Raw genomic sequence first — 25,558 nt, 5'->3', positions numbered from 1 at the left:
TCTCCTAGGTGTTGACTTTCTGCACCACATTTTTTGTTAGGAGTTGTGTGTGCAGCACAGTTTTTGTGGCCACATTGAACTCAAATGATATTTAGTTGAGCAGTGACACCTTAGCTCTAGAATGGCCTGGCTCAGGGCAAGGACTGGAGAGAGAGAGAGAGAGAGAGAGAGAACATTTTGTAGAAATTTTATGATATTGGTTCCCAGATGTTTTGTGTGGTGTTACCCTGTGCTCCAACTATAGGTACCCCAAGGTGCTCCTTTGACTTGCCTGAACAATCAGAAGCCTTTCTGCTTGTTCTAAAAGACACCTAAGAAATTCTCTCGGTCAGCTTTAGACTGACAGAGGCAGCCAGCATGTGACTTTGCCATGGCTATGGCCTAATATCCCCCTTTCCCTCATGACTTGGGCTTAGTACCAACAGCAGGCTGCAGCTAGACAGGTGTGAGCCACCACTTGGCATCCCAGGTTTGGCTGTAGCCAGGCCATGGTGATCCAGGGACCTGGCTGCATCTTAACTCTTGAAACTCTGTATAAGGTTTGTTGAGACAAAGACTGAAAGATTGTCCCCACTGACACCAAGTGTGGCTTTTAGTTATTACAGTTAATGCTGATTAAGCACATACTATGTATTGGTAGTGCACCCAGTGTTTGACGGACGTTATGTCATTTGGTTCTCCTGAGAACTAAATAAGGTATGTCACATTATTGACCTCATTTACAGATGTGAAACCTGAGGCTTGATTCTGGGTACAAACCTTGGTGCAAACTCAAGGTCATTCCTTCCCACCCAGTCAGTTTTCAGAGCATGCAATTCACATTCTGTGTGAAGGTTTCAGGAGAAACCAAAGAAGTTCCTTTCCCAATGGTATTGTGGAGTAGTGGATAAGGAATGTCAGGTCTGGAATATTGCATAGATAAGAATCCAGATCTCAAGAGTTGTGGAGTGTGTGACTTTGGGAAAGTAATTTCTCCAGTCCTGTCTCTTTTTAAGAGGGAACAGCTATATGCTTACATCCTTGGCTTAACTGGGACGATTAAGTGAGATTAGGATGGGCATCCTTTGCTCAGTGGTGTCTGGTGTTATACATTATCTTTTAGTGTTGGCCTCTGCTGTTGTTATTACCAATAACACTATCATTATCCAAAGCCAGAGCCGATTAACATAAAAACATGGCACTGTACAGTCTCTTCAGAGTTCTTGGAGGTACCTTCACTTGCGTTGCCTTATTCAATTTTTTTACAGCTGCATTGTAAAGTCGAGGAGGAGAGAGCAGAGAGGCAAAATATTTCTGTCTCACACAGCCAATATGTGGTGATGCTAGGGCTCAAAGCTTAGGTCTTTGATTCTGAATGTCATCTCTTTCCCTGTCTTTTGCTGCCTCAGAATTTATTGTGACCAGAAAATACCTCAGTGTTTCCTAGGACAGGCAGATAAAGGCAGGAGAGGGGTGTTGATGAACAGAGGCAGTCAGTGTTTGAAACACTTCCACCTTCACAGAACTGCCTGTCATCTCTTGGTTGAGGCCACCATTGCCTCAAGGCAGAAAAGAATTGAGGTCACTGAATTGTAGAACATTCTCAGGATTTGCAGATCCCCTTGCAGGAGACAGATGGTCTCTATTGCCAGTGTGTGAAGCCATGTCTTTTTCTACTGTCCTGGTTTGGACTTTTAAGGAGGACTGGGAGATTAAACCCATAGGGAAAAAATTTATCTCCCAGGCAGATGTGCAGCCCTTATCTCAGCCTGTGCTGTGTAAGAACCCACGGGCTGCCACCCTTGGCCGCCTGACTCTTGCCAAAATTGGGCCACTCTTTGCAGCTGTTCCAAGGCCTCCTGGACTCAGGCAAAGAGCTGGGAAGGTTATTCCAGGCCAGACAAGGATTCTGTCTCTTTTCTTGCTTCCTATTTTACTTTCTTTACTGTATGTCTCTTTCAGCTTATTTTTCTCTGCATTTTTCTCCAGAAACCATGAAAAAGAAAATAGGTGTCTGTGTATCTGGTTGGCTAGGGAGGAACATTGTGATAGCAGTGTTTTTGCTTAAATGTCAGGGCACAAAAAATGTGATCCCAGTCAGTGCTGTTTGTCTTGTGCTTTCCTCTGCAAGGCCTCTGAACTCTAGAAGATACCAGTTTGTTCAGCCAGCTGCTCACCACTGCAGGCTTCTGGACTATGGGGACTTTTTACCTCTTGGTCTTGGTGTCTCAGATGCTTAAAATGTAAGGAATTGTATTTGTTCATTCAGAAAATACTTATTGAAATATAATCATGAGCAAGGTAGAATATGTCTCTGCTTTCATGAGCCTTTCTTTAATTAAATTTACTTTTAACTGATATATAAAAGCATAAACACTGTCCATATTAATGGGGTAATGTCCGTTTTTTTTCTTTTTGGCAGTACTGGGGGTTGAACTCAGAACCTTAGGCTTGCTAGGAAGGCACTGTACCACTTGAGCCACACCTCCAATCCTTTTTGCTCTGGTTATTTTGGAGAAAAGACTTCACTTTTTGCCTCAGCTGGCCTAGACTGCTTCCTGCTGTCACCATGATGACAGGCACATGCCCTCTTGACCAGTTTTTTTCCATTGAGTTGGGGTCCTGGAGATTTTTTGCTAGGCTGACCTCAGTCCTCCTGGTCACAGCCTCCCATGTGGGATGACAGGTGTGCAGCACTGCACCCAGCTATTGGTTGAGATAGGGGGTCTCAAGAACTGTTTCCCCTTGCTGCCTCAAACCATGATCCTTCTGATCTCAGCCTCCCAAATAACTAGGATTAAAAGCATGAGTCACCAGTGCCCTGCTAACATATGATGTTTTGATACATGTATGCATTGTGAAATGTGGAGCTTACACTGTGGAAAGAAGTAGACACTAAACAGTAAACAAGTAGACTAAGTTATAATTGCAGATGGAAGTAGATACTGTGAAAGAGAAAAAGCAAAGGGGCAGAGAATAAGGGAAAGGTAGCTAGTTCAGGTAGCTAGAACAAAGAAGCCCTCTCTAGAGAGCTAACATTTGAGGAGAAACTTGAACGAAAGGAGGAAAAAAGGTATGTCAGACTTTGACAGATGAGTATTGCTGACAAAAAGAGCAGCATGTGTAAAGGATCCAGGGTGGAGGGAATGAACCACTTGTTTTCTAGGAATATTAGGAAGAACCATTGTGACTACATGAGAGGAAGCCTGAGGGAGATGGCCAGGTAAGCTGGGACTAGACCACGTGAGGTCAGTAGATAAGATTGTGTTCTTAGTGTTAGAAGTCATAGAAGGTGAACGCTTGTAGTGTTTTACAAGTGAGTTCTAATCCCCTGCCACACCACCGTACAGTAAGCACTGAAGCATAATCTCTGGGAGAGAGCCTAGGATTTGCATTGCAAAAATTATACTCTTGCTTATTTTGTCGCCTGGAGTTGAGAACTTCTACTAGAATAGAAAAAGCAGGAGCCAAAAAAGCTAATCCCTAGCTCTTAGTTCCTTTCTGACTGTTGTGTGAACATATACAGAAAGTAGAGTAGACGAGTTAGACTGAATAAGAACCCGGTTCCCCACTCACTATTAACACCACGATTTTAGAGAAGTTTCCTTAATCTGACTGAGCCTAGGTCTCCTGTCTGCAAAATAAGGGCAATGATGATGATGATAAGATCATGCTTTTAAGTGCATAGCCCAGAGCAGTGTAGTCTCTCTCAGTAAGTGTTAGCTAACTGTTATCATCATTGTTTTTACTACTTAACATCATAAGCCTGGCTTTTCTCATCATAAAAACTTAGCCTAGATGTTGGGAAATCAAATAAGCTATAGTTTATTAATTTAGTGTATAAACTGTAATGTATTATCCCTTATTATACTCATTAGTGTGAAAGCACAGCAAGAAGTTATTAGCAAGAGTAGCAATATTTACCCCATGGGATTATCATAACAATCACATGAACGTGGGTATTAAAACCATATCATCAACTGGAAAGTTTGACTCAAATATTAAGATGTTGTAGCATCTTAATAATACTGGAAGTCATGTATTTATTGAATGTCAAATAAGTTACAGTTTCTGTACATTTCATTTGATCCTCATGACATCTTGGTGAGTTGTCTCCACTGTAGGTGAGGTGGGTGAATCTACTTCACCCAAGGTGCATAACCAACCAGATGTGGCAGAGATAGGATTCTAATCCAGAACTGTCTGTCTTTAAAACTTATTCTCTTTGTGCTACATACTACTTCTGTCTGTGTGATTCAATTAAAATTAGTTTGTATTCTTTAAGTACATACTGGCTAGTCTAAGGTGCTGTAGTCAGTAGAGCTGGATGGAATCCTGGGGCATGAATCTGGTATTAAAAATTGGCTATCAATAATCCCCAAAGCACAGAATTTACATTTTAACAATTGACATCCAATTTTCCAGGTTTTGGGGGCTGTACTGGAAAATTCTGTTAGCTTCTACCATGGGGACAGTTTTCTAGGGGCTATAAACCAGGGAGCCTTAGAACCCTGGCTTCACATGATTAGGACAAAGGGTGTGAACCCATCTGGTTCTCTCTGTGAGTGTGTGAGCAAACTAAAAATCCATCATCCAGGTGGCTTTGTATTCACTTGAATGTGGGTGTTTTCCTTCATGGCCTTTAGTGATGCTGAAATTGATTAAATTCACAATGAGCAAGGCAGGCTAGGCTCTAAAGAGCAAATCCCACTGGGAAATTGAGTAAATTACTGAGGTGAGAATATGCACCTGGAACTACCTATGAACTTGCCCATTCATTGCAGCTCCAGACAATCTACTGTATTCACCTGTGTTAGAAATAGATAGCGACTTCTTTTACCTCTCAGGTCTCTTGTCTTGATGTGAACTTCTAGCACAGCCAGCAAATTCCATTTCTCCCACAGAAAACTTAGGAGATTTTTTTTTTTAAATCAAAGGTAAATTGAATACGTTTCCTGGGGAAAAAATTCAGACTAGGAAAATCCTGTTGAATGCCAGCTTTAGGAAATTGGTAATCCTTACTAATGCATGTTGAGACTAATTTAGGTGATCGGCTCCTCTCATTTGGTAAAAGGGAGAAGAGTTATATGATCTGAAGAGAAACCAGAGTACTTGCTCCTCTCATTTGGAAAATGATTTATATCCTAAAGGTTTGGTTAGAATTCTCAGGATGCATGTATAGGAGGGAGGTGATTTGGGTGTATACCTTCAGAGTGCTATTTCTGGAGACTGTGCATCTATCAGTAAACCTGTGGTAGGGAAAGGTCTCTTCTATTCAAATTGGGTATTTGTCAACTTTTTGCCTAATTGCTTAGTTTTCTGAGAACTGAAGGTTGAAGTTAGGCAATAGCAGGCCTAACGGCAGGTTTTTTCAGAAAAGGGGCTGTTGGGCTTGAAAAGTCAGGTCTATTTGACAGCACAAATTTCTAGGAGAGAAAACTCTTGCTTTCTGGGGGTTGTATTAACTTTCATGACCTACTTAACGTGTCATGGAAGAGCTCCCCCAGAATCAACCATGTGTCACTTGATAATGCCCTGTTGGACAAGCAAAGGATTTTTAAGAGTGTAGGAAAATCTAAACTTGGTTCTGTCTTTTCAGTTTCATGTTTTGGCCTGCACGGCATTTGTTTTTCCTTTCTTTTGGACTCATTCTTGGGGCTGTCCACTAGGTGGTTGTACCTCTTTGTATTGATACAGGAAGGAAGGAAGGAAGTGGTTAGATCAGGCCATTCATTTCTTTATTTAACTTTTATATCCTTGCAAAAGTTGAAAAAACCAAGGACTAAAAGCTTAAAAAACTCATCTATTCTCATGTAACTTGGAATTTAAAAGGCCATTTTGACTATACCACACTGCCCCTCATCAACTTTCTCTACCACTCAGCCATTAATTTACCAAAGTGAAAAGTCATATATGCATGTGCACGCATGCACACACACACAGTCACTTAAGGTCCAACACCATTATACACAGTGAGATATAATAGGGAATGAAATAAATAAGTAGAGATGCATATGGACTGTTGCCTTCATGATTGCATATTTTAGCTTGGTAGTAGACATTTTTTCTCAGAATCACACAAATAAATGTAAACTTGCAGTTGTGATGCATACTCTGAAAGAGGTTGATGATGTTATAGCCAACTGTATGGTAGGGTATTAACATAGAAGGAGAGATCTGGGAGGCTTTTTGTGGACCTGACACTTGAGGAGAGATCTTCACTTGGGCCAGGAGACTTAGGTGACCCCAATCCATAGCCTGTGCAAAGGCTGGAAAGAAAATGTGGTCAGTCAGATGCTTGGAAAGCAAGCTGGTATAGTGGGGTGCTGAGAGCCAAGGATATGGCACCCAAGGAAGCTGGAGAGATTGGCTAAGGCCAGTCCATGTGGGCTCTGCTGGGTTATGTTCAAGATTTGAGTTATCATCCTCAGAGCAGTGGTGCATGTTAAGAGATTGTTACCAGAGAGGTAACATGGTATGGTTTTGTCAGCAACATGTGGCTATAAGGTGGAGGACAGATAGTAGGGAGCAAGGGGAGGCATGAAGAGACTAGCTTGGAAGTCATAGCATTCATCCTGGCAGCAGATGACAGAGGCATGTCCAGGATGGTGGAGGTGATGATGAAGAGGGCCAAACAAAGTTGAGAGACGTTAAGAGATAAAATTGAGAGACTTGGTGATAATTTGGATATGGAGAAAGGAGGAGAGAAGGGCAGTGCTGAGGATTATACAGTTTTGTTATGGTTGTTGCACACACTACCACCACCACCTACAGCTTCATACTTTTTAAAGATGAGAAGAGCCAGGGGAAGGTATCTCAGGTGAGGTATCAGAAGCTGAGGAGCATTGCAGTGACTTTTTGGATGTCACAATATGGCAGTGATGGTCATGCTAAAATCATGTCTTTCTATCTGGACCACCTGCCTCCTTTTAGGCAAGGAAATGATTTAATTGTACCCTATAGTGTGTTGTTCTTTTCAGCCCTTTGCAGTAAAAGTCAGTTTCTTTATTTTACCCACCTCCCTCCTCCTAAAGTTCGTATCAGAATGACAACCTACACCCAAACTATCTGTCACCCACTGTCTTCCCACTCTGGGTTTGCCCTAAGACTTGCCAAGGTGACTGAGTATGGGCATACCTCTACTATGTTCTCAATTTTACCATACAGCTTTGATAAAAGGGGTTTGTCTGACCCTGGGCCCTTTCCTTCTTCTAAAAGGAGAGACATAAACAAGGCTTCAAAGGTCGAAATAAAGGTTCAGAGGATGGCACGCTTCTAACGTGCTGGGGAGGATTAGCCTGGCTCTTTGTGCATTCTGCCAACTTTCATTACAACCCAACAGTGTTTGCCTAGTGCAAACCTGGGCAGAGTAAATTTGAGGTTAAGGGAGGAAGAGAGGTCAGTTTAAACCTTAGCTCAGGACTGGGGCATCAGGCCTGGAAGCTGCAGATCCTGCAACAACTCATGGCAAGTCAAATTAAGGGAATAATGCAAGCCTAGTAGATATTTAATGAGAGATTATTTCTGGAGATTATAAGGATACAGAAATTGCAAACAAATCCGTGACCTTTTCTGAGCCTTGGCTCAGGGAAAGAGCTGAATCACCTGCTTGAGGGGATTAAGGACAGCCGCTTCCATCTGGCAGGCCACTTTCTCTGTCATTTGCAAATTCTGCTCAGTGGTGACAGTGTTCTAAACCTTTTAGTGGGAATTTGTTTTCAGACTAGGAGATCTCAATTAACTTAGATTAGGTACCCACTGGGCAGAGATTAGGACTAATGATGTGGTTATGTGTGTACTGCAGTCCCTATCACATTAGTGGTACTCAGTCCATGTTAAATAATAAAGCAGTTGTTAATTATTAGTAACCTAATCATGATGTCAACAGGAAACCCAAGTTGATGAGGGTAGAAATCAAACTCTGTGCCTGGGGGTAGGGGAGAGGGCGCAGGGACTGAAATGAGAAGTGCTAGGGGCACTGGGCAGTGCAGTAATTTGTACCAGTTCTAGTTTAGAGATTTAGAACAATGGTTGCTGAAGTGTATTTCATGAATTCCTTGTTGGGGGAACCCTTGTTTGATGTAGATTCCATTTCTCAACAAAGTTTTATCTGCTTATAAATTGTAAATAATTATCAACACTATGCAACTGTAATACATTAGAGTCTTACAAAGAGTTACCTTGAGTTATTAAGGTGTGGCTTTGCAGTGTGTAAATGCTATGTACATTTGAGCTTTGACAACTAAAATATGCTGGTAGATACTGCATTACCTATGTAAAATATAAGGCCTTTGTGTATAACATCTGTGTAAAGGGGGTTTGCTGGTTCATAGGAAACTGGAGAACCTCTAATGAGAAAAAGGAGAAAAATTTACTCAGAATTGAGCACAGGTGTCTTGCTTTGGCATTTTCTAGAAGAATTAATTATTGCAGTTAATATAGACTAGTAGAATTTAATTTTTTTTCTTGATATGTTTGGAAAGTTTCATTATATTCTTTTCCACCACGTATTACTTACTTAGTAAAGGATCTTACTTCCTACAGTGGACCAGTTTGCCTCTACTGGGTTATGTCCAATCCTGGTTTTAATTTTTCTACGAGTTGGACTGGTGGCTCCTCTTCTAAGCACTGGGGCCATCTCTGTTGGTTGCCAAGTTCTTTCCAATTTTCTAAAACCTTTATTGATGTTTACGGGGTAAGGAAATGGTCTTTGTCCAGGGTGAAGTTCATAAATACATAGAATAAGAGCTTTTTCTCAAAGTTGCTCTTAAAATATCCAAGTTTGGAATCAGTCTCAGCTGCTCTCCAGAGCACTGTGCAAAGTGGCCATTCTTTCTCCCAAACTCTTTTGATGACCATGCCTTTGAAAAAATTCTCTGAAATACCTCTTCAAAAGAAGAATTAAAAAGCTCCCAACTGCCTACTGAATCACAGTTATAAACATTTTGGAAATCTCTTTAAGCACAAAGAAGTAATTCCCTGTCTGACAAATACTTTCCAGCAGGCTCTATTCTGACTACTGTGTGAAGGAATGAAAGCTCTTCCTTGCATATAAAGATGCGCAACATCATTAGTCATCAGAGAAATGCAAATCAAAACCACACTGAGATAACTCTTGACACTCACTAGGATGGCTATAATAAAAAAGACAATAACAGATGTTATCAAGGATGTAAAGAAGTTGGAATTCTCACACATTGCTGGTGGGAATGTAAAATGGTACAGCTACTTTGGAAAACAATTTGAAAGTTCCCTAAGAAGTTAAACATAGAGTTATCCCATGACCCAGAAATTCCACTCATAGGATATACATGAAAGAAATGAAAATATATGTTTATACAAAGACTTGTATGCAGATATAGTAGCATTATTTACAATAGCTGGAAGTAGAAACAAATGTCTATCACCTGGTGAGTGGATAAACAAAAATCAGTCTTAAAAAGGCATGAGGTATGATGCTATATGGATAAACCTTGAAAACATAACAAATGAAAAAAGATAGATAAAAAAAGACCACATAGTTTATGACTTCATGTATATAGAATAGGCAACTCCATGAAGAATGTGGGAAGGAAAAAAATGAAGAGTTGCAGCTAATGTGTGTGGGTTTATTTTTCTTTGGGGGAGGGCAAAAATGCTCTGGAGCTAATAGTGGTTAATGCTTAGTTTTCTAAATATATAAGGAACAACTGAATTACACACTTAAAAGCTTTGTGGTATGTGAATTATATTTTAATAAGACTTCACTTAAAACAAAAATTTCTCCCCTGGATTCCAGCAGATATTTGGCCTGTGTATTAGAGCTTGTTACTACATTAAAATACTTTCTACTGCATGAGTTAATTTAGTTCCATTTGGAAGAATTATCTCAGTCTGCTTTGCAGCTTCCATCTGAAAGCTTGAGATACCACTATTTGCAGAGTACATACTTGGTCCATGTGGGAAAAATCAAGGAGACAAGTTAGTAGGCTTCTAAACTGCTTTAAGGGAATAAGAGGAATGGTTTTTGTAGCAGGTAATTTCCAGGGGTGGGGAGACTCATGGTTTTCTTTTTTCTCTTCTGGTGCTTTACTTATCCTAGAGGCTGAGTGTTTTACAATGCATAAACATGTAAGTACAGGAGCTGTTAAACTTTGGGAAGAGATTTTAGGGGAAAATTATTTCCTTTTTAGTTTGATTTTTTATATCCTAGTGATTTTTAAATTAAAAAAATGTTTTGTTAGATCTAAGTACACTAAGGATTAGAGAAAAATTACATTTGGATGAAAGGTGAGTACAGGTTCTCCTCAGTTCTTATATATGATAAGTTTATTTCTTATCCTATATAATTACAGTTGGTTTGGAAATACTTCCCTACTCTCAACCACTTCCTTCTTCATTCTGAACATGAGGCTGTTTGTTGAATGTCTTGTCTTGATATCCTAAGGAGGTCAGAGAGGAGCCCATTCTTAAAGATGGCCACCTACATCTTATTACTGGGTAACCAAAGCATGGAAATGAATTTTGGTACACTTCCAGCCCCCTTGATGCTAGGTTAGAAACTGGTTCTGCGCTGTGGAAAAAGTGCTGCTGTGGATCATTTGTCTTTTGACTGACACTAGTGGGTTGTGAAGCTGGTGGAGAACCCTCTCGTCACCTGCTTTATGCCTTGCCACGTGGAGGGGTGGCTCTACTGCCTGAGCAGTTCTAACTCAAGGAGCTTCTTTGCTCTTGGCTGATTTCATTTTTCTCTGGGTCATTTTTCTTTCTCCTTTTCCTCTCCATTTTTCCTTTTTTCTATTCACCTGAACAGGATTATACTTTGACACAGATTCATGGTTAAGGCAGTTTGGTGATAGGGCCTAGCCACTTTGGTCAGTTTCTTCATCAACAATATGGAGGCAATAATAGCATCATCCTGGAGGAGTTGCTAGGTAAAACACTTGCCCAACATTTGTAGAACACTTAACTGTTGCTTTTTGGAGAAGAAACCACAGGCAATTAGTCCTACAGCTCTAATTTAAAGGTGCATATTACTCTGTGCTCAGTTTCTTCAGTCTCGCGCGCGTGCGTGCGTGTGTGTGTGTGTGTGTGTGTGTGTGTGTGTGTGTGTGTATTCAGTTATAAACTGAGGATAATGTTACAAGTTTCTAGAACTTGTGATTACTATGAAAACTAAGTAAGATCATGCATTCAACACTTATCTGAATATGATAGTTCTCAATTGATGCTAACTAGTTTTTAAAATTATTACTTTCAAAGGTTGCATGTTTTCTTTCATATGTGGGAGCTAGACCTGTAAGATAAACGTATATATACATGTATATGCACATATACATACAGAAAGAGAACAAAAATGTATTAGTAAGTCTATCTGAGGAGACTACAAGAGGCAGGAGAAGGAAAAATGTTAGAGATTGAAAAATATTGAAACAACCCATCTATATAAGAATATAATATAAGTTACTGTACTGTAAGCTGTTGAATATTAGGACAGCATGGTGAAAGAAAATGGGCAAGTAATAGGGTGGTGGTGAATTTGATTAAAGCATGATATATACAGGTCTAAAGTATGTATCAATATACAGTTGAAAAAAATGAAGGGCAGGAAGGTAAAATAGGTCTTTTCCAGGAGTGGGTACCTGTGGGATGTGGGTAGTATATGGAAAGGTGAATGAGGGTAAATATGGTGGATGTATTTTGTATTCCTATATTAAAATAGAAGAATGAAACTTGTTGAAATTGTTCTAAGAAGGCGGGGAGAGAGAACTATGAAGGGGGTAAATGTAACTTGATACACATTGTAGGCACAAAGGTAAATATCACAATGTATCTCCCTGTACAACTATTATATGCTAATAAGTAAAAAATAAAACAATATGATTAGCTCAAAAATAAATAAAATTATTACTTTATTATTATTTTCTATCTTCCCATGCAATGATTCACTGTCAGTTGGTGAAGGCTTAACCTGAGGTGGATTTGCACAGCCACAGCTTGACTGCTCTTCTCTTGCTCTTTCAGCTGCACAGTTGGATAGCATTGGTTTCAGCATAATCAGGAAGTGCATCCATGCTGTGGAAACAAGAGGTAAAGTAGTATAACAGATGGCATTGTTCTCATGGAAGGTCACACATCTGGAGAGGCGTCAGACCTGCTACCTGCTGTTTCCCGATTTTAAGTGACTCATTAAATTCCCTGGTGCCATAGCCGTTGTGTTTCCACAAGTCACATTGGTCTGAAGTAGGGGCTCTCAGCCTGTTTCCTGTCATCTGCTTTCATTTGGCCAATCAGAAGAATGTTGTAAATGTATACACAGAAAATGCTTAGACTTATAAAAACCAGTTACTGACACTCAGTTTGTTGAAAACTTAAAAACATAATTGTGGTATAGCAAGAGATATATTTCTTTGTTAACAGGGCCTTTCTTTCATGAGTTATGGTGATGGGCCTAATAATTGGCATAATCTACAAGTGGTGATATTTTAAGATATCTGTAGTAATAGATATATGTTACAAAATTATCTGTGATTTCAGACCATGTTGCAGGTACTGCTGGTGCCACTATGAATTGTCTATATTCATAATGTAAGAAAATGTGTAATATCAGTTATAGCTTAGTGAAAATAAGGATATAATTGTCTTCCTAATTCATAGACCCCTGGATTCTCTCCAGTGACTGTCTTAGAGTCTCTGGACACTGAGTAAGGACTACTACTCTGGGGAGTTATTCCTTGGGGGATCATCTAGGTACAGAGAAGGTGTCAGGCCACTGTTGTGCACTGACCTTACCTGGGTTCATTGGAGCAAGGCATTGAGATTAGGGAGACTGGTTCACCCCATAGTCTATCTCATCTCCTCAGAGAAGTCCTCACTTCTAGTACTTTGAAGCTGGGGGTGCACTGGTCTGTTGTGCTCTGAGAAAAGCTTTTAACCATCTTTACATTGGATTTGATTTGAACCATTGTCAGAGATGTAAATCTTATTATTCTATGGCCTCTCCACCTACTAGCCCTATTTATTTATTGGAAAGAAATTCTGTTTTTTAAATCAGGGCCATAACCTTACCAGTTGAGAAATAGAAACTTATTTCTAAAGGCTATAAAGCACTGAATAAAGGAAGAGAAAAAATAGTCTGTGCCTGTGTGTCCATCAAAAGATTTTCTTTCCAAAGTAGTTATTTAAATGTGTGAAAACAATTTTAAACATTTGCTTTTTTCTCCTTACCTCCCTTCAACAAAGAGTTAAGACAACTTGCAAAGATATACAAAATATGCTCAGAGAGCATAAAATGCAAGTAGATGGGAATTGACCTTGAAGAAATAAGGCTATAGATCAGATTGAGCCATAAGGATGTGTACACAATGGCATTGTTCAAGCAGAACTGGCCAAAGGTCTCAAACTTGGTTAAATCAACAGTGGTTCAGCTATGAAGTAAAAAAACCATGAATTTCTGAAAATGTAGTAGAAATACAATTTTTGACATCCAACATTCTCTTCCCATTTTTTGGAGACAAGGTCTGACTGTCTAGCCTACTCTGGCCTTGAACTCATGATCTTCCTGCCTCAACCTCTCCAGTGCTGGGATTACAGACATGTATGGTCACACCTGTCTATTTTCTTAATTACGTAAATTGAGTGAAAAATACAAGTTACAGAATATCTGTCCAATCTGGGTGCATTCTGGGTAACAGGAAAAAGGTGCATCTTATTGCCCAGGTGTCATTGTGTTATCAGTGGCTGTCTGCTGGGTTTTACTGTTTTCCTTTGATTTATCTGTTCTCCTAAATTGTAGTTTCTAAATTTTTTTGGAATTTACATCATGAAGGTAACTTTTCAGCAGGAGTTCAAATTTTTCATTTAAAAAAAATAAAATGAGAAATAAGGAATACAGCGTTAATAAAGGTAAAAGCATAAAGATGGAGCCAAATAGAAATCCAACCCTCCCAACCTAGTTTATCTACTTGCCTAAGATGAGCCATTGTTTGTCTCTCAGTTTTCAGTAGCCAAAACCAAGAAGGAAACCTAATCGTTTAAAGTTGTTCAGTGTCTGTGATAAATGCAAACCAAGCTGGGAGGACGTTTTTCTGATATAAAATAATAAAGTATGCAATATGTAGTAGAAGAAGAATTCAAGCTGTTTTTGTTTCATAGCCTCTGCCTCCTTGTCCCCTCTTCCCTCTAAAATAGGGATGAGAATTACATGTTTTAATTTCTGAGAAAGCTTTTTCTCTCTGTTTTTAAGCCCAGGGCCTCACACATGCTAGGCAGGTGCTTTACCTCTTGAGCTATGCCTCTCCCGTCTTTGTGTTTTGTTTCTGAGATAGAGTCTAGTTAACTTTGTCAGGGTTAGTCTCCAGCTCTCAGTCCTTCCGCCTCTGCCTTCAAGTAGCTGGGATTACTGGCATGCACCACTACCCCTGACTAAAATTTTATGTCTTTTTTTTTTTTTCCGGTGGTGCTGAGGATCTAACACAGGGCCTTGGGCATGTTAGGCAAGTGCTCTATCATTGCGCTACTTCCTCAGCGCTTAGAAGGTCTTCATTTAGCACAAAGAAGAAATAAGGACAGGGTGAATCAAATGCGATTTTAGTATAAATAGTTGAAAGGAGTGGATATTTCCTTACTATGGTGCATTTATGTATACACATAATCTGTGGTGACCAGAGATAAACAGACTTCCCATGCTCTCAGGGATTCATCAGTAATTATCAACTGGGAGTCAGGGTTGTCTAAATCTTAGGACAGTACAAGGATAAAAGAAGTAGAGTCACTTCAGAGCTTTCAAACCTTCAGGTTGATATATCACAAAATCTGCCACTGTGTAAGATGGTACTTGTCCTTAGTTTCTTGGCCCAGGGGCCATGTGTGTTTTACATGTCCTTTACAGGTGTAAAATCCTATCATTGCAGACTACCTCCTTTTATTCATTAGTTTCACTTCTAAATAGGTCTTGTTGAAGACACTGCAGGATCAGCCCTTTCCTGAACTCCTTCCAGAAAATTGTGTTTTAGCCTCACCCCCATGCATTTCATAGGTGTAAAATTCAGTGTTTTGTTCATTATTTTATACCATATACTGACCTAGGGGCTGAGGACATGATGGTGAGCAAAACAGAATGCTTTTACATAGTTTGCATTTCTAATTGTGAGGAGGAAAACAAATAAGGAATGAAATAAAAAAGATCATTTTGTTAATTGCTATAAAGAAGAGGAAATGGGAGGGAGATGACCAGGAATGTTGGTTCTCTTTTGTACATGGCACCATGGTAAGCTAATCCATGCATTTCAATGAACAGAAGAACTGCAGTTGGTAAGTTCTGGGCTCATTGTTCAAATGTTGGAAAGCAAGCTCCTTCTAGTGTAACTATGCAGGTCCTCAGATTCAGGAAGGTGCTCTTCTTTTTCCTTTGTAAAGAATATTAACATTGCCAATGAGTGGATTTTCTAATTTCTCAGTCTTGGCTAACATGCCCTAAAATTAAAACTGTCCTTATATCTCAATATTTTTATTCAGCATGTAAGAATAGATTATAAAGTATTTGTCCTTTTGGCTTTTAAAAATTGGTTAAATATGACATCTTTAAAAGAATGTATTTTGCCTCTTTAAAAACTCTTCATGTGTTGCCTTTGGCAAGAGAACAGGAAAGTTTCTTTCCCCACTGATGACTGAGCTAACTCGAGGGCTGAAGTGTGCAGCACATCCGTGAAATCCTAGACAGCTGTACCAAATCCCACTCCCTTGCTAAGAGCCGAAATGAGTGACAGGGGACTTTAATTACAGCAGCTTTTAGTGGAACTGAGGAAAAAAAAAGCGTTTGGCTTTGTTGGCCTAACTTGTGATGTGTTCTAACATTTTTCTAATTAAATCATCACTGTTTCTTGTCTCAGGGATCAATGAGCAAGGACTCTACCGAATTGTGGGGGTCAACTCAAGAGTGCAGAAGTTGTTGAGTATCCTGATGGGTGAGTGCTGTAATGACTCTGCCAGGAGGTATCTGAAAAGTCACCAGGTCCCCAAGTAGGGCCAGCCTCCAGGGAAGGAATCAGGGTGTCCAAGAACTGATGTCTAGAAATCCACTGCCCCATTTGCAGTTGTTGTGGCTGGGGGCATTAATGGGAGAAGCTCTGAGTGGGACTGTACAAGATGAGAAACATGAGTTCCAACAAGCACCACATCCTCTCTTAAACTCGGCTGCTGCCTGTCCAAGTGGTGCCGGGTCACTCATGCAACCCCCACACCCTATTCTGTTCTGTCTTTAATAGCTCATGACTTCCCCTGTTCTCTTTTTGGGGCAGGTATTTGGTAGGACACACTCAAAGTCCAAGGAAGGGCATCATTCTAGCCCACAGAGGACCTCAGAGCTCATGTTCCTGTTACTGAGGATGTCATGTAACCTAGATAAAATATATATATATATATATATATATATATATATATATATAAATCTTTGGATCCTCTTTGCTTCTAGATTTCAACCTAGTGCCTGTCACTTGAGCAGCAGAACTTCTTTGCCCCTGGCTAATATAAATATAAAACCATTATCTCCAAATGTGCAGTATTCAAATCAAAAACTCCTGAGCCCATGAACCAAAGTTGCTTAGGCTGCAGATTTCCTGTATTTTTAGATGAGTACAGCCAGCCTCAGTGAGTCACATGGATGTACATGGCACACAGATCAGATTTCACAGGTCAGTGGCTGTTATTTATTTCCATGAAAGCCCCTGGATTTGATAAGATGGACTGTCACCTGGGATTCCAGCTTGGTGTTCTGTGCAAGGACAGTACTCTTGTTAGCATTTGTCATTTCTTTTGCCAGCCCAATTTCTGAAAATGGATTTCATATGTGAAGAAATCTTCTCTCTCCTAAAGGCCAGAATGACTGTTTTCTCTCTGTTTTGGGATTGCTTTTTACCGGTGGTATGCAAAGCCTTATAGTACTCTGAGTTACAGAAAGAGCTTCAGTTTGAAATCATGATTATCAGAGAGGTCCTCCAGCACCGAGCAGTGCTTTTCATTTGAGATTTTGGACATAGTTAAGGTTTTTTCACTAAACTTTTTATCTCGAGGTAATTAAAAATCCACATGTGACTGAAGAAATTACCCTTTACCTACTTTCTTCCAATGATAATATCTTGCAAAACTATATCTCAATGTCACAACGAGGGTATTGACATTGATACAAACAAGATACAGAACATTCCATCCCCATTAGGATCCCTTGTGATGCCCTTTAATATTACATTTATCTGCCTTATCCCTCACCTTACACCCCAACCCTAGCTTCTGGCAGCCAGTAGTCTGTTCTTTGTTTCTCTAATTTGGTTCTCTCAAGATTGTTTTGTAAATAGAATCATAAATATGTAACTTTGGGGGATTGGCTTTCTTTTTTTTTAAATCATAATTCTAGTTGTTGCATGTAACAATAGTTGCTTATGTTTTTACTACTATGGAATATTCCATTGTATGGATATTCCATAGTCTGTTAAGCCATTCACCCATTGAAGGACATCTAGGCTCTTTCCAGTTTGAGATTGTTATGAGTAATGTTCCTACAAATACTTACATACAGGTTTGTGAACAAAAATTTATTCTTCTGGTATAAATGCCCAAAAGTAGCTGAGTCATAGCACTATGGCTAAGTTTTGAGAAAGTCTAATGTAAGAAAGACTTAAGAGTCTAATAGGTATCATTTTTGGCCAAAGCTACAAACACTTTTGGAGTGTCTGAAAAAGTGGTCAGGTGCTACCATTAAGCTTTAGAAGGAGTGGGTGCTTTTCTACAGATTCTTGGTAGGGTGAAATGTGCATTCATCTGAAAGCAATGTCGTAAAAATATGATGTTAACATTTAATGTGAGTTGGATTTGAAAGACTGAGTAATGAAGGAGAGAGTGGAAGAAAAATTTAGATTCAGGAAATATGAACCATGCCATTGGAAAAAGAAATTGGGATGTGCAGTGACTATAGCAGAGACACTATGATAACATAACTTTAATATTTGAAAGAACTACTTGAGGCTGGATCAGGAGTGTTAAAGCTGAAAAGCCAAGGTGGTGTCTTTTGTTGAAGAACTTGAATACTGCTGAGGAGTTTGGGTTTTGGGCTGAAGGAAATAAGAAATTCCTAAAAGTTCAAAGAGGTGGAGTTGTACACATTATGACTCTTTTGCACATTGTCAGAAGACAATGTAGAATACTTCAGAGTTAAGAAGCCATTTATTTGATCATGTAGCTGGGAAATCCAAGGTGACAAGAATGGCAGGGTCTGGGGACTCCAGTGACATCTTTACTTTGGTTGGAACCTTCCCCCTTCATTCTTCTACCTTCTCATTATCTGTGTCCTCTTCTGGTCTTGGTATTGGCTTTATTCTCTGTGGGAGTGTACTTGATAGGTCCAGCCACAGTAGTGTTGGAGCTTGCATTACTCAGAAGAGAGTGTCTTTTGTGACAGTTTTGGCAGAAAGCCACAGGGAGAACTTTGATTGGCCAGTATGGAGCCATTCACATGATTCATTTCTCAATCTGGGGCCAATCACATGGTCCACAGCAGATGAATCCAAGTCTCCTGGAGCCTGTGCCTGTCTCTGGAGGTCTGAGGATGGGGGAAAAAGAGGTGGAGTAGGATTGGGGTTTGTCCATGGAACCAAGTGGACTGAAAAGGATTACTGATGGAATGATAGAGGAGTGCGTAACTGAAATAATGACTGCTGGTTGTTGAAGAGGTGTGTCTAAGACAGGTGTAACAGGGTCAGATTCTAGCTTTTGAATGATCACCTGGCAGCAATGTAAAGCATGTATTTGATCATGGAAATACATGGAGGAGAAAAGATACAGTTGCAATAGATTAGGCAGAGCATACCTGATACAGGGCTGAACCAAGTAACTGGTTTGAGGCCAGGAAAAAAGGACAGGCTCAAAATCATCATAGAGAGAGAACTGACAAGACTTTGTAACCAACTGGATGTGGGGGAGCAGAAGGGGCAGAGAGATTTCAAAGACAACAGATGATTATGTAAGGTGACACCGATGAAAAGAAATATGACATTTTAGACTACTTTGCTAATCTAAAAAAGAACCACCTGGGCTCAGTTGTTCTGAGCAAAAGAGTGGTTTTGAAAGGAGCTTGTTTTTATCACTTTGCTTGGTGGCCCTTAAACAAGTATTTGTCTCGTTCTCTTCCTCAGTTTTTCTAGGGATATAGATATAATCATGAACATCTGAGAAATGTCATGAAAAAGTAATAACTAGCAGCTGAAAGTCACAAGGCAGCTGCCTCTGCCAGGAGGACATTTCAGATAGACTGGAATCCCAAACTGAGATCCAGAGCTGAGAGATGACCAGGATGCAAGATCTGCTCATCTGAAATCAAGACTGGTACTTGTGCTTCTCCTACCTGTAAAGTCTGAACCTTGCAGTTGAGGAACCACCTGTGACTATTCTGTCATCTTCATCCATTCTTGGTCCTGGTGCTGGGCTGGGCCAGCCAAGAGTGTAAAATAAAAAACATTTTCCTGTGACGGCTGGGCTCAGTATGAACCTCTCACTCATTCTTCCTTTGTTATATATCTTTTGGATGTCCTATCACAGTCCAGGCACTGTAGAAGGTTTGGTTTATTTGTTCTGAGGCTCTCAAAATTAGAATAGTGTGTTTGGATTATTGAAAGTATGATTTAGAATTTGAACCAGAGACTAAGTTTGATCATGAGTTAAATTTTTTACTCTTAATGCACTGGGAGACTGCAGGTTGGAAGAGAAGTATGAGGACCAGTGCTTTGAGAATGTCTTTGTTTTACTGATTAAGATTCCTTAAGAAAGCTTACTAGAATTCCTCATAGCAAATGCAGTGTCATTCTGTAATGCATGCTGGTGTTGTGCTGAGTGCTACCTTCTATCTCATCCTCCTAGCAATAGAGACCTTTGGATAGTAAAAAGGACTCAGGAAGACTTGTGCCTTCCTCAAAACAGAATACCTTTGCTGTGTATGCTGGCTTTTCCCCTTGAATATTAACTGAAAATATATCATATATATATATATCTACATCAGTTCTGTGCCCGTTCAACAAAGCATGTATGTCTCCCTTTCTCTTTGTGTATATTTTGAATAACTATTTTTCTGACTAAAGTTATGTGATCATTGTAGAAAATTAGGAAAAATATAAAAAGTAGAAAGAAAATGAAGAGTCCCACAGGCCACAAACAACCTTTATTATTAACTGTTTTATCAAACCACCTTTTAAAAATTTTTAAAAAAATCTTTTAATTTTTCTTTTGAATTATCATACATTAGTAATATGAAGGGGTTTCATTGTGACAATTTCATGCATGCATGCACTGTACCTTGAGCAAGTTCATCCCCTCCATTATATTTCCATTTTCCTTCTTCTTCCTTCCTCCCTTTTCAAACAGTGTTTGGTGGGTTTCATTATGCTATTTTTATATGTATATATGTAGTATATGTCCATTCTCTTCACTCCTCAGTATCCTTTCCAAATCACCTTTTAATATAGTATTACAGAGCATAATATAGTGATATAAATATAGTACTGTATCAATGTGTTTACAAAACTGGACTCATTGTGTACATTACAGGTTTTTTTTAAACAGACTATATTCATATAACACTATAAAGCGCCTGTTTTCCCTTATTTTTAAGTTCTCCTAGAGTGTGACTTTCTCGGGCATGTATTATGTAGGTGTACTATAACCTTTTAATCAGTCTCCTGTTCTTGTGTATGTAGGCTGATTGCAATTCTTCATCATTCTAAAAGGCACTCAGATGCACATTTCATGGGGCAAGACAGCAGAACTTAAGATCAAGCATTATGGAGTTAGACAGCTCCACTGCTTATCCATCTGACTTCAGACATATGTTTTAAATTGGTCTGGTCTTCTCTCTCCTCTTCTGTAACAGTCATCCCTGCCTCCATAGTAATGTGAAGCTGAAATGAGAAGATACATGTGGGTTGCTGAATCCAGAGCCTCCACATGTTAATAATAAATGTTCGCCATTACAATTGTTTATTTTTGTATACATCTCTACTTATTTCCTTAAATTTTGTTTTTTGTAATACTAGGGTTTGAACTCAGGGCCTCACCTTGAACCACTCTACCAGCCCTGTTTGTGATGGGTGTTGTTCAAGATAGGGTCTCGCAAACTATTTGCCTGGGTTAGCTTTGAACCACGATCCTCCTGATCTCTGCCTCCTGAGTAGCTAGGATTACAGGCGTGAACCAGTGGAGCCCGGCTACTTGTTTCCTTTTAAAAAATCTTCTATTAGCCTTTATTGGTTGTAAGGGGTATGGTTATGACATCTACACATGTGCTTACAATGTATCTTAATTAGCTTCACCGCTCTGTCATCTTCCCTCCTCCCCTCTTCTTAGGACAATTTCAACAGGTATATCCATAATTTTCACCCCCTTTCTCTCTCTCCATTTACCTTCCCCTTCCCACTGATACCCTTCCCTGGACAGGACCTGTTTCTACTTATTTCTTTACAGTTTCAGTGTATGTGTATGGTTTTAAGACTCTTAATTGATATTCCCAAGTTTACTAGGAAAGTGACTGATACCCTACATCCTTGCCATACCCCATATTACTTTTTGCTTATAAATAATAAACATTTAAAAATGTATTTCCCTTTTATTTAACTTTGCATTCCTATAATTTGGGGTGAGTTGGACATTGTTCGTATGTTTATTGCTGATAAACTTGCCTGTGTATTCTTTGCCCAATTTCCTATTTTTATCTTTTCATTACAGGACCTTTTTCGATCTGGAAGCTGTCTTAACAGGGTTTTTTTAATCCAGATTATCATATCTTAATCTTTATTTACAGTGCTTTTGTTTTTGTTTTACTTTACATATGTTTTAAATTTTTGTTTTGCTTTGTTTTTTTGAGACAGGATCTTACTTTGGTAGCCCAGGCTGACCTAAAATTCTCTTTGTAGCCCAGGTTGGTCTCGGATTCTCCTGCCTTAGCCTCCTGAGTGCTAGAATTACAGACATGTACCACAACACCCTTAATTAATTGTGCTTTAAAAGACCCTTCCCATTCCAGGATTTCAAAACCTTCATGTTTTCCTTAAACTCTATCTGGAATATAGTCATACAAATTGGAAACTCCCCCTTTCCTCAAATATATATATATTTGACCAGTAACTATGTAATGAGGAATCTTTTCCCTCTCTACTACTTTTAAATATCGCTAGATAATCATTCTTTAATACTTTTGAAGGCCTATTGAAGGAGTTTTTGAACATAATTTTATTAAAGGAGAATGAGTTCCTTTTATTTTATACTTCTCAATCTTTTTGAAGGTATATTTACCATCATTTTCACAATTTTCCTGTTTGCTTTTCTCGCATTTCTTTGCATTCTAGCAAAATCAAACTTGTCCCCCAAATCCATATTACTCATTTAAATTTCCCTTGGGTTGATGGTTGTATATCACTGGTATTGCTGTTCATAATTTTATAATTGAATTTCCAGTGTCTTTACTAACTTATGTCTTTCTTTTCATTTTTGCCTTTCAGCCATCATCTTCATTATTTCAGCCTGTTTATTTTGCTTTGATGACTTGCTTCATAGCATTCATATTTTTTCTGAATTTTATTTATATTACAGAGCAGGTACTTTCTGAATTATTTTTCAGAGTGCTGCCTTGGTCTCTGTATTTTATGCCAATAAATATTGTATAAGATTTTTTTTTATCGTCCACATAATCAAACCTGAACACACAGTTTATAAATCTTTGCTATTAAATTCATTCTGGGTAGAGTCTTCTTGTTCTGTGGCTACTTTCGTGAATTCTATTTAGAATCATCCTCTTACATGAAATTGAAGGGCTGCTGTATATAGTTCCAGCCAACTTTCAGGCATTCATAAATTTTTCATTCTGTGTGGAATGAGTGGGCTTTTCCTAGTTCTGCTATTTTGTTATGGTTCAGGGAGAAATAGAATTTATTTCCATTAACCTGAAGCCCAGGGTTCTTGACTTGTCTCTCTCATAGTTCTTCTAGGACTTTCTCCCTTCTGAGTTCACTTGTCATGATATAACAAGGTACTCTTCCACTGCTGTTCCCCAGTCCGATTTCACTCTAATCTCAGGAGCACTCTGGCCATTGCAAAAGGCAGCTTCCCTTTGCTGGATGTGCTTGGAGGGAGAGAGTACAGCATGGTGTCTTTCCCCGGGGGGCTTGGGCTGTGCTTGAGGGTGGGTAGAGGGCTGTCATCTAGTGTACTGTTCCCACAAGTGGGTTTTCCCCAGGCCTTCTCCTGAGCTTGGCCTGGTGGATATTCCTCTGGTCACAGTAGGGTGTTGACCAAGAACCTTTTTTCTATGTTGTTTACGCTGTTGTGTCCCTTCTTTGTATGTGACTTTATTTGTGTTTCACTGTGATGGTGAAGGAATACAAATTCAGCATTGCTCTTTTTCTCAAATTGTGCTGTAACTTTTCCCTTTCTTTTTACAATATTGAAAGTAAAGTTAGTGTTAGGGAAAATAGAAGGACAATATTAAATAGCAGTGCTTTACACCACAAAATTATAGCTGCATGCCTCAGCCCCTTATCTGCAGCCATGAACTCTTCTTCCTTATCTCTTTGGGACCCTGAATGTCTGCATTCCTTTTTTCTGTGCCCCTCATTTTCCACACCTTTTCACAGACTACCATAAATAAAAGCAATTAACGACTTCTTTCTGAAGAAATTGTAACGTGACAGAGATTCTTTGTGATATCTTCTCAGACCTAAGGAGTGGAAACAACCCAGATTTTGAAGGTTAAATCCCAGTGGAAGTAGGGGAGCTGAAAGAAATCCTCCAGTCTTACCCGGCAGTGAAGGGAGCAGACAGAGGATGACTGAATCAGGAGATACTACACTCTGCGAATGAAGGGTTAATTATTCTGGAAGCCACAGAGATGGCTGCTAATCATAATCCTGAGTTCCCAGAAAGGGAAGAACACAGATAGACACTCACCTTCCTCTCTGCTTCTGCCACCACTACTATCCTAGAGAGTCAGGACAGTAAGAGCTTTTGAATGTCAAAACAGAAGTAGTCAAGTGTTCTTTGGATAGGCACTAGGTATGTGGTATAAATTACGTCCAGTAGACACAGAGAATAGTATACTTATATAAGCTTCTTCATCAAAGGTGTAATGGAGATGGTGAACATGAAAGGCTCAGGAAGATTTTAGCAAAAGGTAGTTTATAGAAAACAAAATATACTTTTAGATGCAGGAAAGTAAGACTGTATGGCATTTCTTGTGGCTAGATATATAGATTAATAGAACAAATATGAGAGTCTAGAAATAGGACTTAAACATCCATGGTAAATTGATCTTTGCTAAAGGGGTCAAGGTAATTTACTGGAGTAAAGACAATCTTTTTAACAAATGGTACTAGTGTATTTGGAGAGCCATATGGGAAAAAAATGAAAGCTAGCCCTTACCTGACACTATATACAAAAATTAACTTGAAGTGGATCATATTCCTGAATATAAAAGGTAACACTATAAAATTTCTAGAAGGAAAAAATGAGAATAATCATTGTGACCTTGTTTTAGTAGAGATTTTGTAGCTAGAACACAAAAAGGAAGAACCACAAAGGGAAAATATGGTAAGTTGAACTTCATGCAGATTAAAAACTTTCGCTCTTAAAAAGATATTGTTCAGGGAGCTGGAGGAGTGGCTGAGATGGTAGAGGGCCTGCCTTGCAAGCCTGAGATCCTGAGTTCAAGAACCAGTGCCCCCCCTTTCTCTGTATATATGTATGAAAAAAAATGTGTATATATGTGGATATGTATATTATATTTATCTAATACATAAATAAATATATAGATAGATTTATTTCAGGAAAGTTAAGCTACAGATTTGAAGAAAATATTTCTAAGACATGTATATCATAAGTGATTTGTATCCAGAATATGTTTTTAAAACTCTTGTATCTCAAGAGCACAACATTTTTTTTATTGTTTTATTATTCGTATGTGCATACAAGGCTTGGGTCATTTCTCCTCCCTGCCTCCACACCCTCCCTTACCACCCACTCCACCCTTCCCTCTCCCCTCACCCCCTCAATACCCAGCAGAAACTATTTTGCCCTTATCTCTAATTTTGTTGAAGAGAGAATACAAGCAATAATAAGAAGGAACAAGTGTTTTTGCTAGTTGAGATAAGGATAGCCAAACAGGGAGTTAACTCACATTAATTTCCTGTGCGTGTGTGTTACTTTCTAGGTTAATTCTTTTTGATCTAACCTTTTCTCTAGTTCCTGGTCCCCTTTTCCTATTGGCCTCAGTTGCTTTTAAGGTATCTGCTTTAGTTTCTCTGCGTTAAGGGCAACAAATGCTAGCTAATTTTTTAGGTGTCTTACCTATCCTCACCCCTCCCTTGTGTGCTCTCGCATTTATCCTGTGCTCAAAGTCCAATCCCCTTGTTGTGTTTGCCTTTGATCTAATGTCCACATATGAGGGAGAACATACCATTTTTGGTCTTTTGGGCCAGGCTAACCTCACTCAGAATGATGTTCTCCAATTCCATCCATTTACCAGCGAATGATAACATTTCATTCTTCTTCATGGCTGCATAGAATTCCATTG

The 25,558-nt window shown here is 39.2% G+C and overlaps 1 protein-coding gene across 10 annotated transcripts in view; it reads left to right on the top strand.

Moving 5' to 3' along the window:
• The window catches only part of Arhgap26 (Rho GTPase activating protein 26), a 416,522-nt gene that overhangs the window by 229,838 nt on the left and 161,126 nt on the right, over positions 1–25,558 (top strand). For 9 of the 10 annotated variants that reach the window (XM_074076748.1, XM_074076752.1, XM_074076749.1 and 6 more), the window contains 2 exons: positions 11,983–12,048; positions 15,849–15,923. The exons of the other annotated variant lie outside the window; for it this stretch is intronic. In XM_074076748.1, coding sequence (XP_073932849.1) covers positions 11,983–12,048; positions 15,849–15,923 — 141 coding nt within the window. The remainder of the gene's footprint in view (positions 1–11,982; positions 12,049–15,848; positions 15,924–25,558) is intronic. 10 annotated transcript variants of the gene reach the window in all.

This window comes from Castor canadensis, chromosome 6 (assembly GCF_047511655.1).
Source record: "Castor canadensis chromosome 6, mCasCan1.hap1v2, whole genome shotgun sequence".
Taxonomy (NCBI): Eukaryota; Metazoa; Chordata; class Mammalia; order Rodentia; family Castoridae; genus Castor; species Castor canadensis.
Note: the sequence above shows the minus strand (reverse complement) of the source record. Positions and strands in the feature narration are given on the sequence as shown.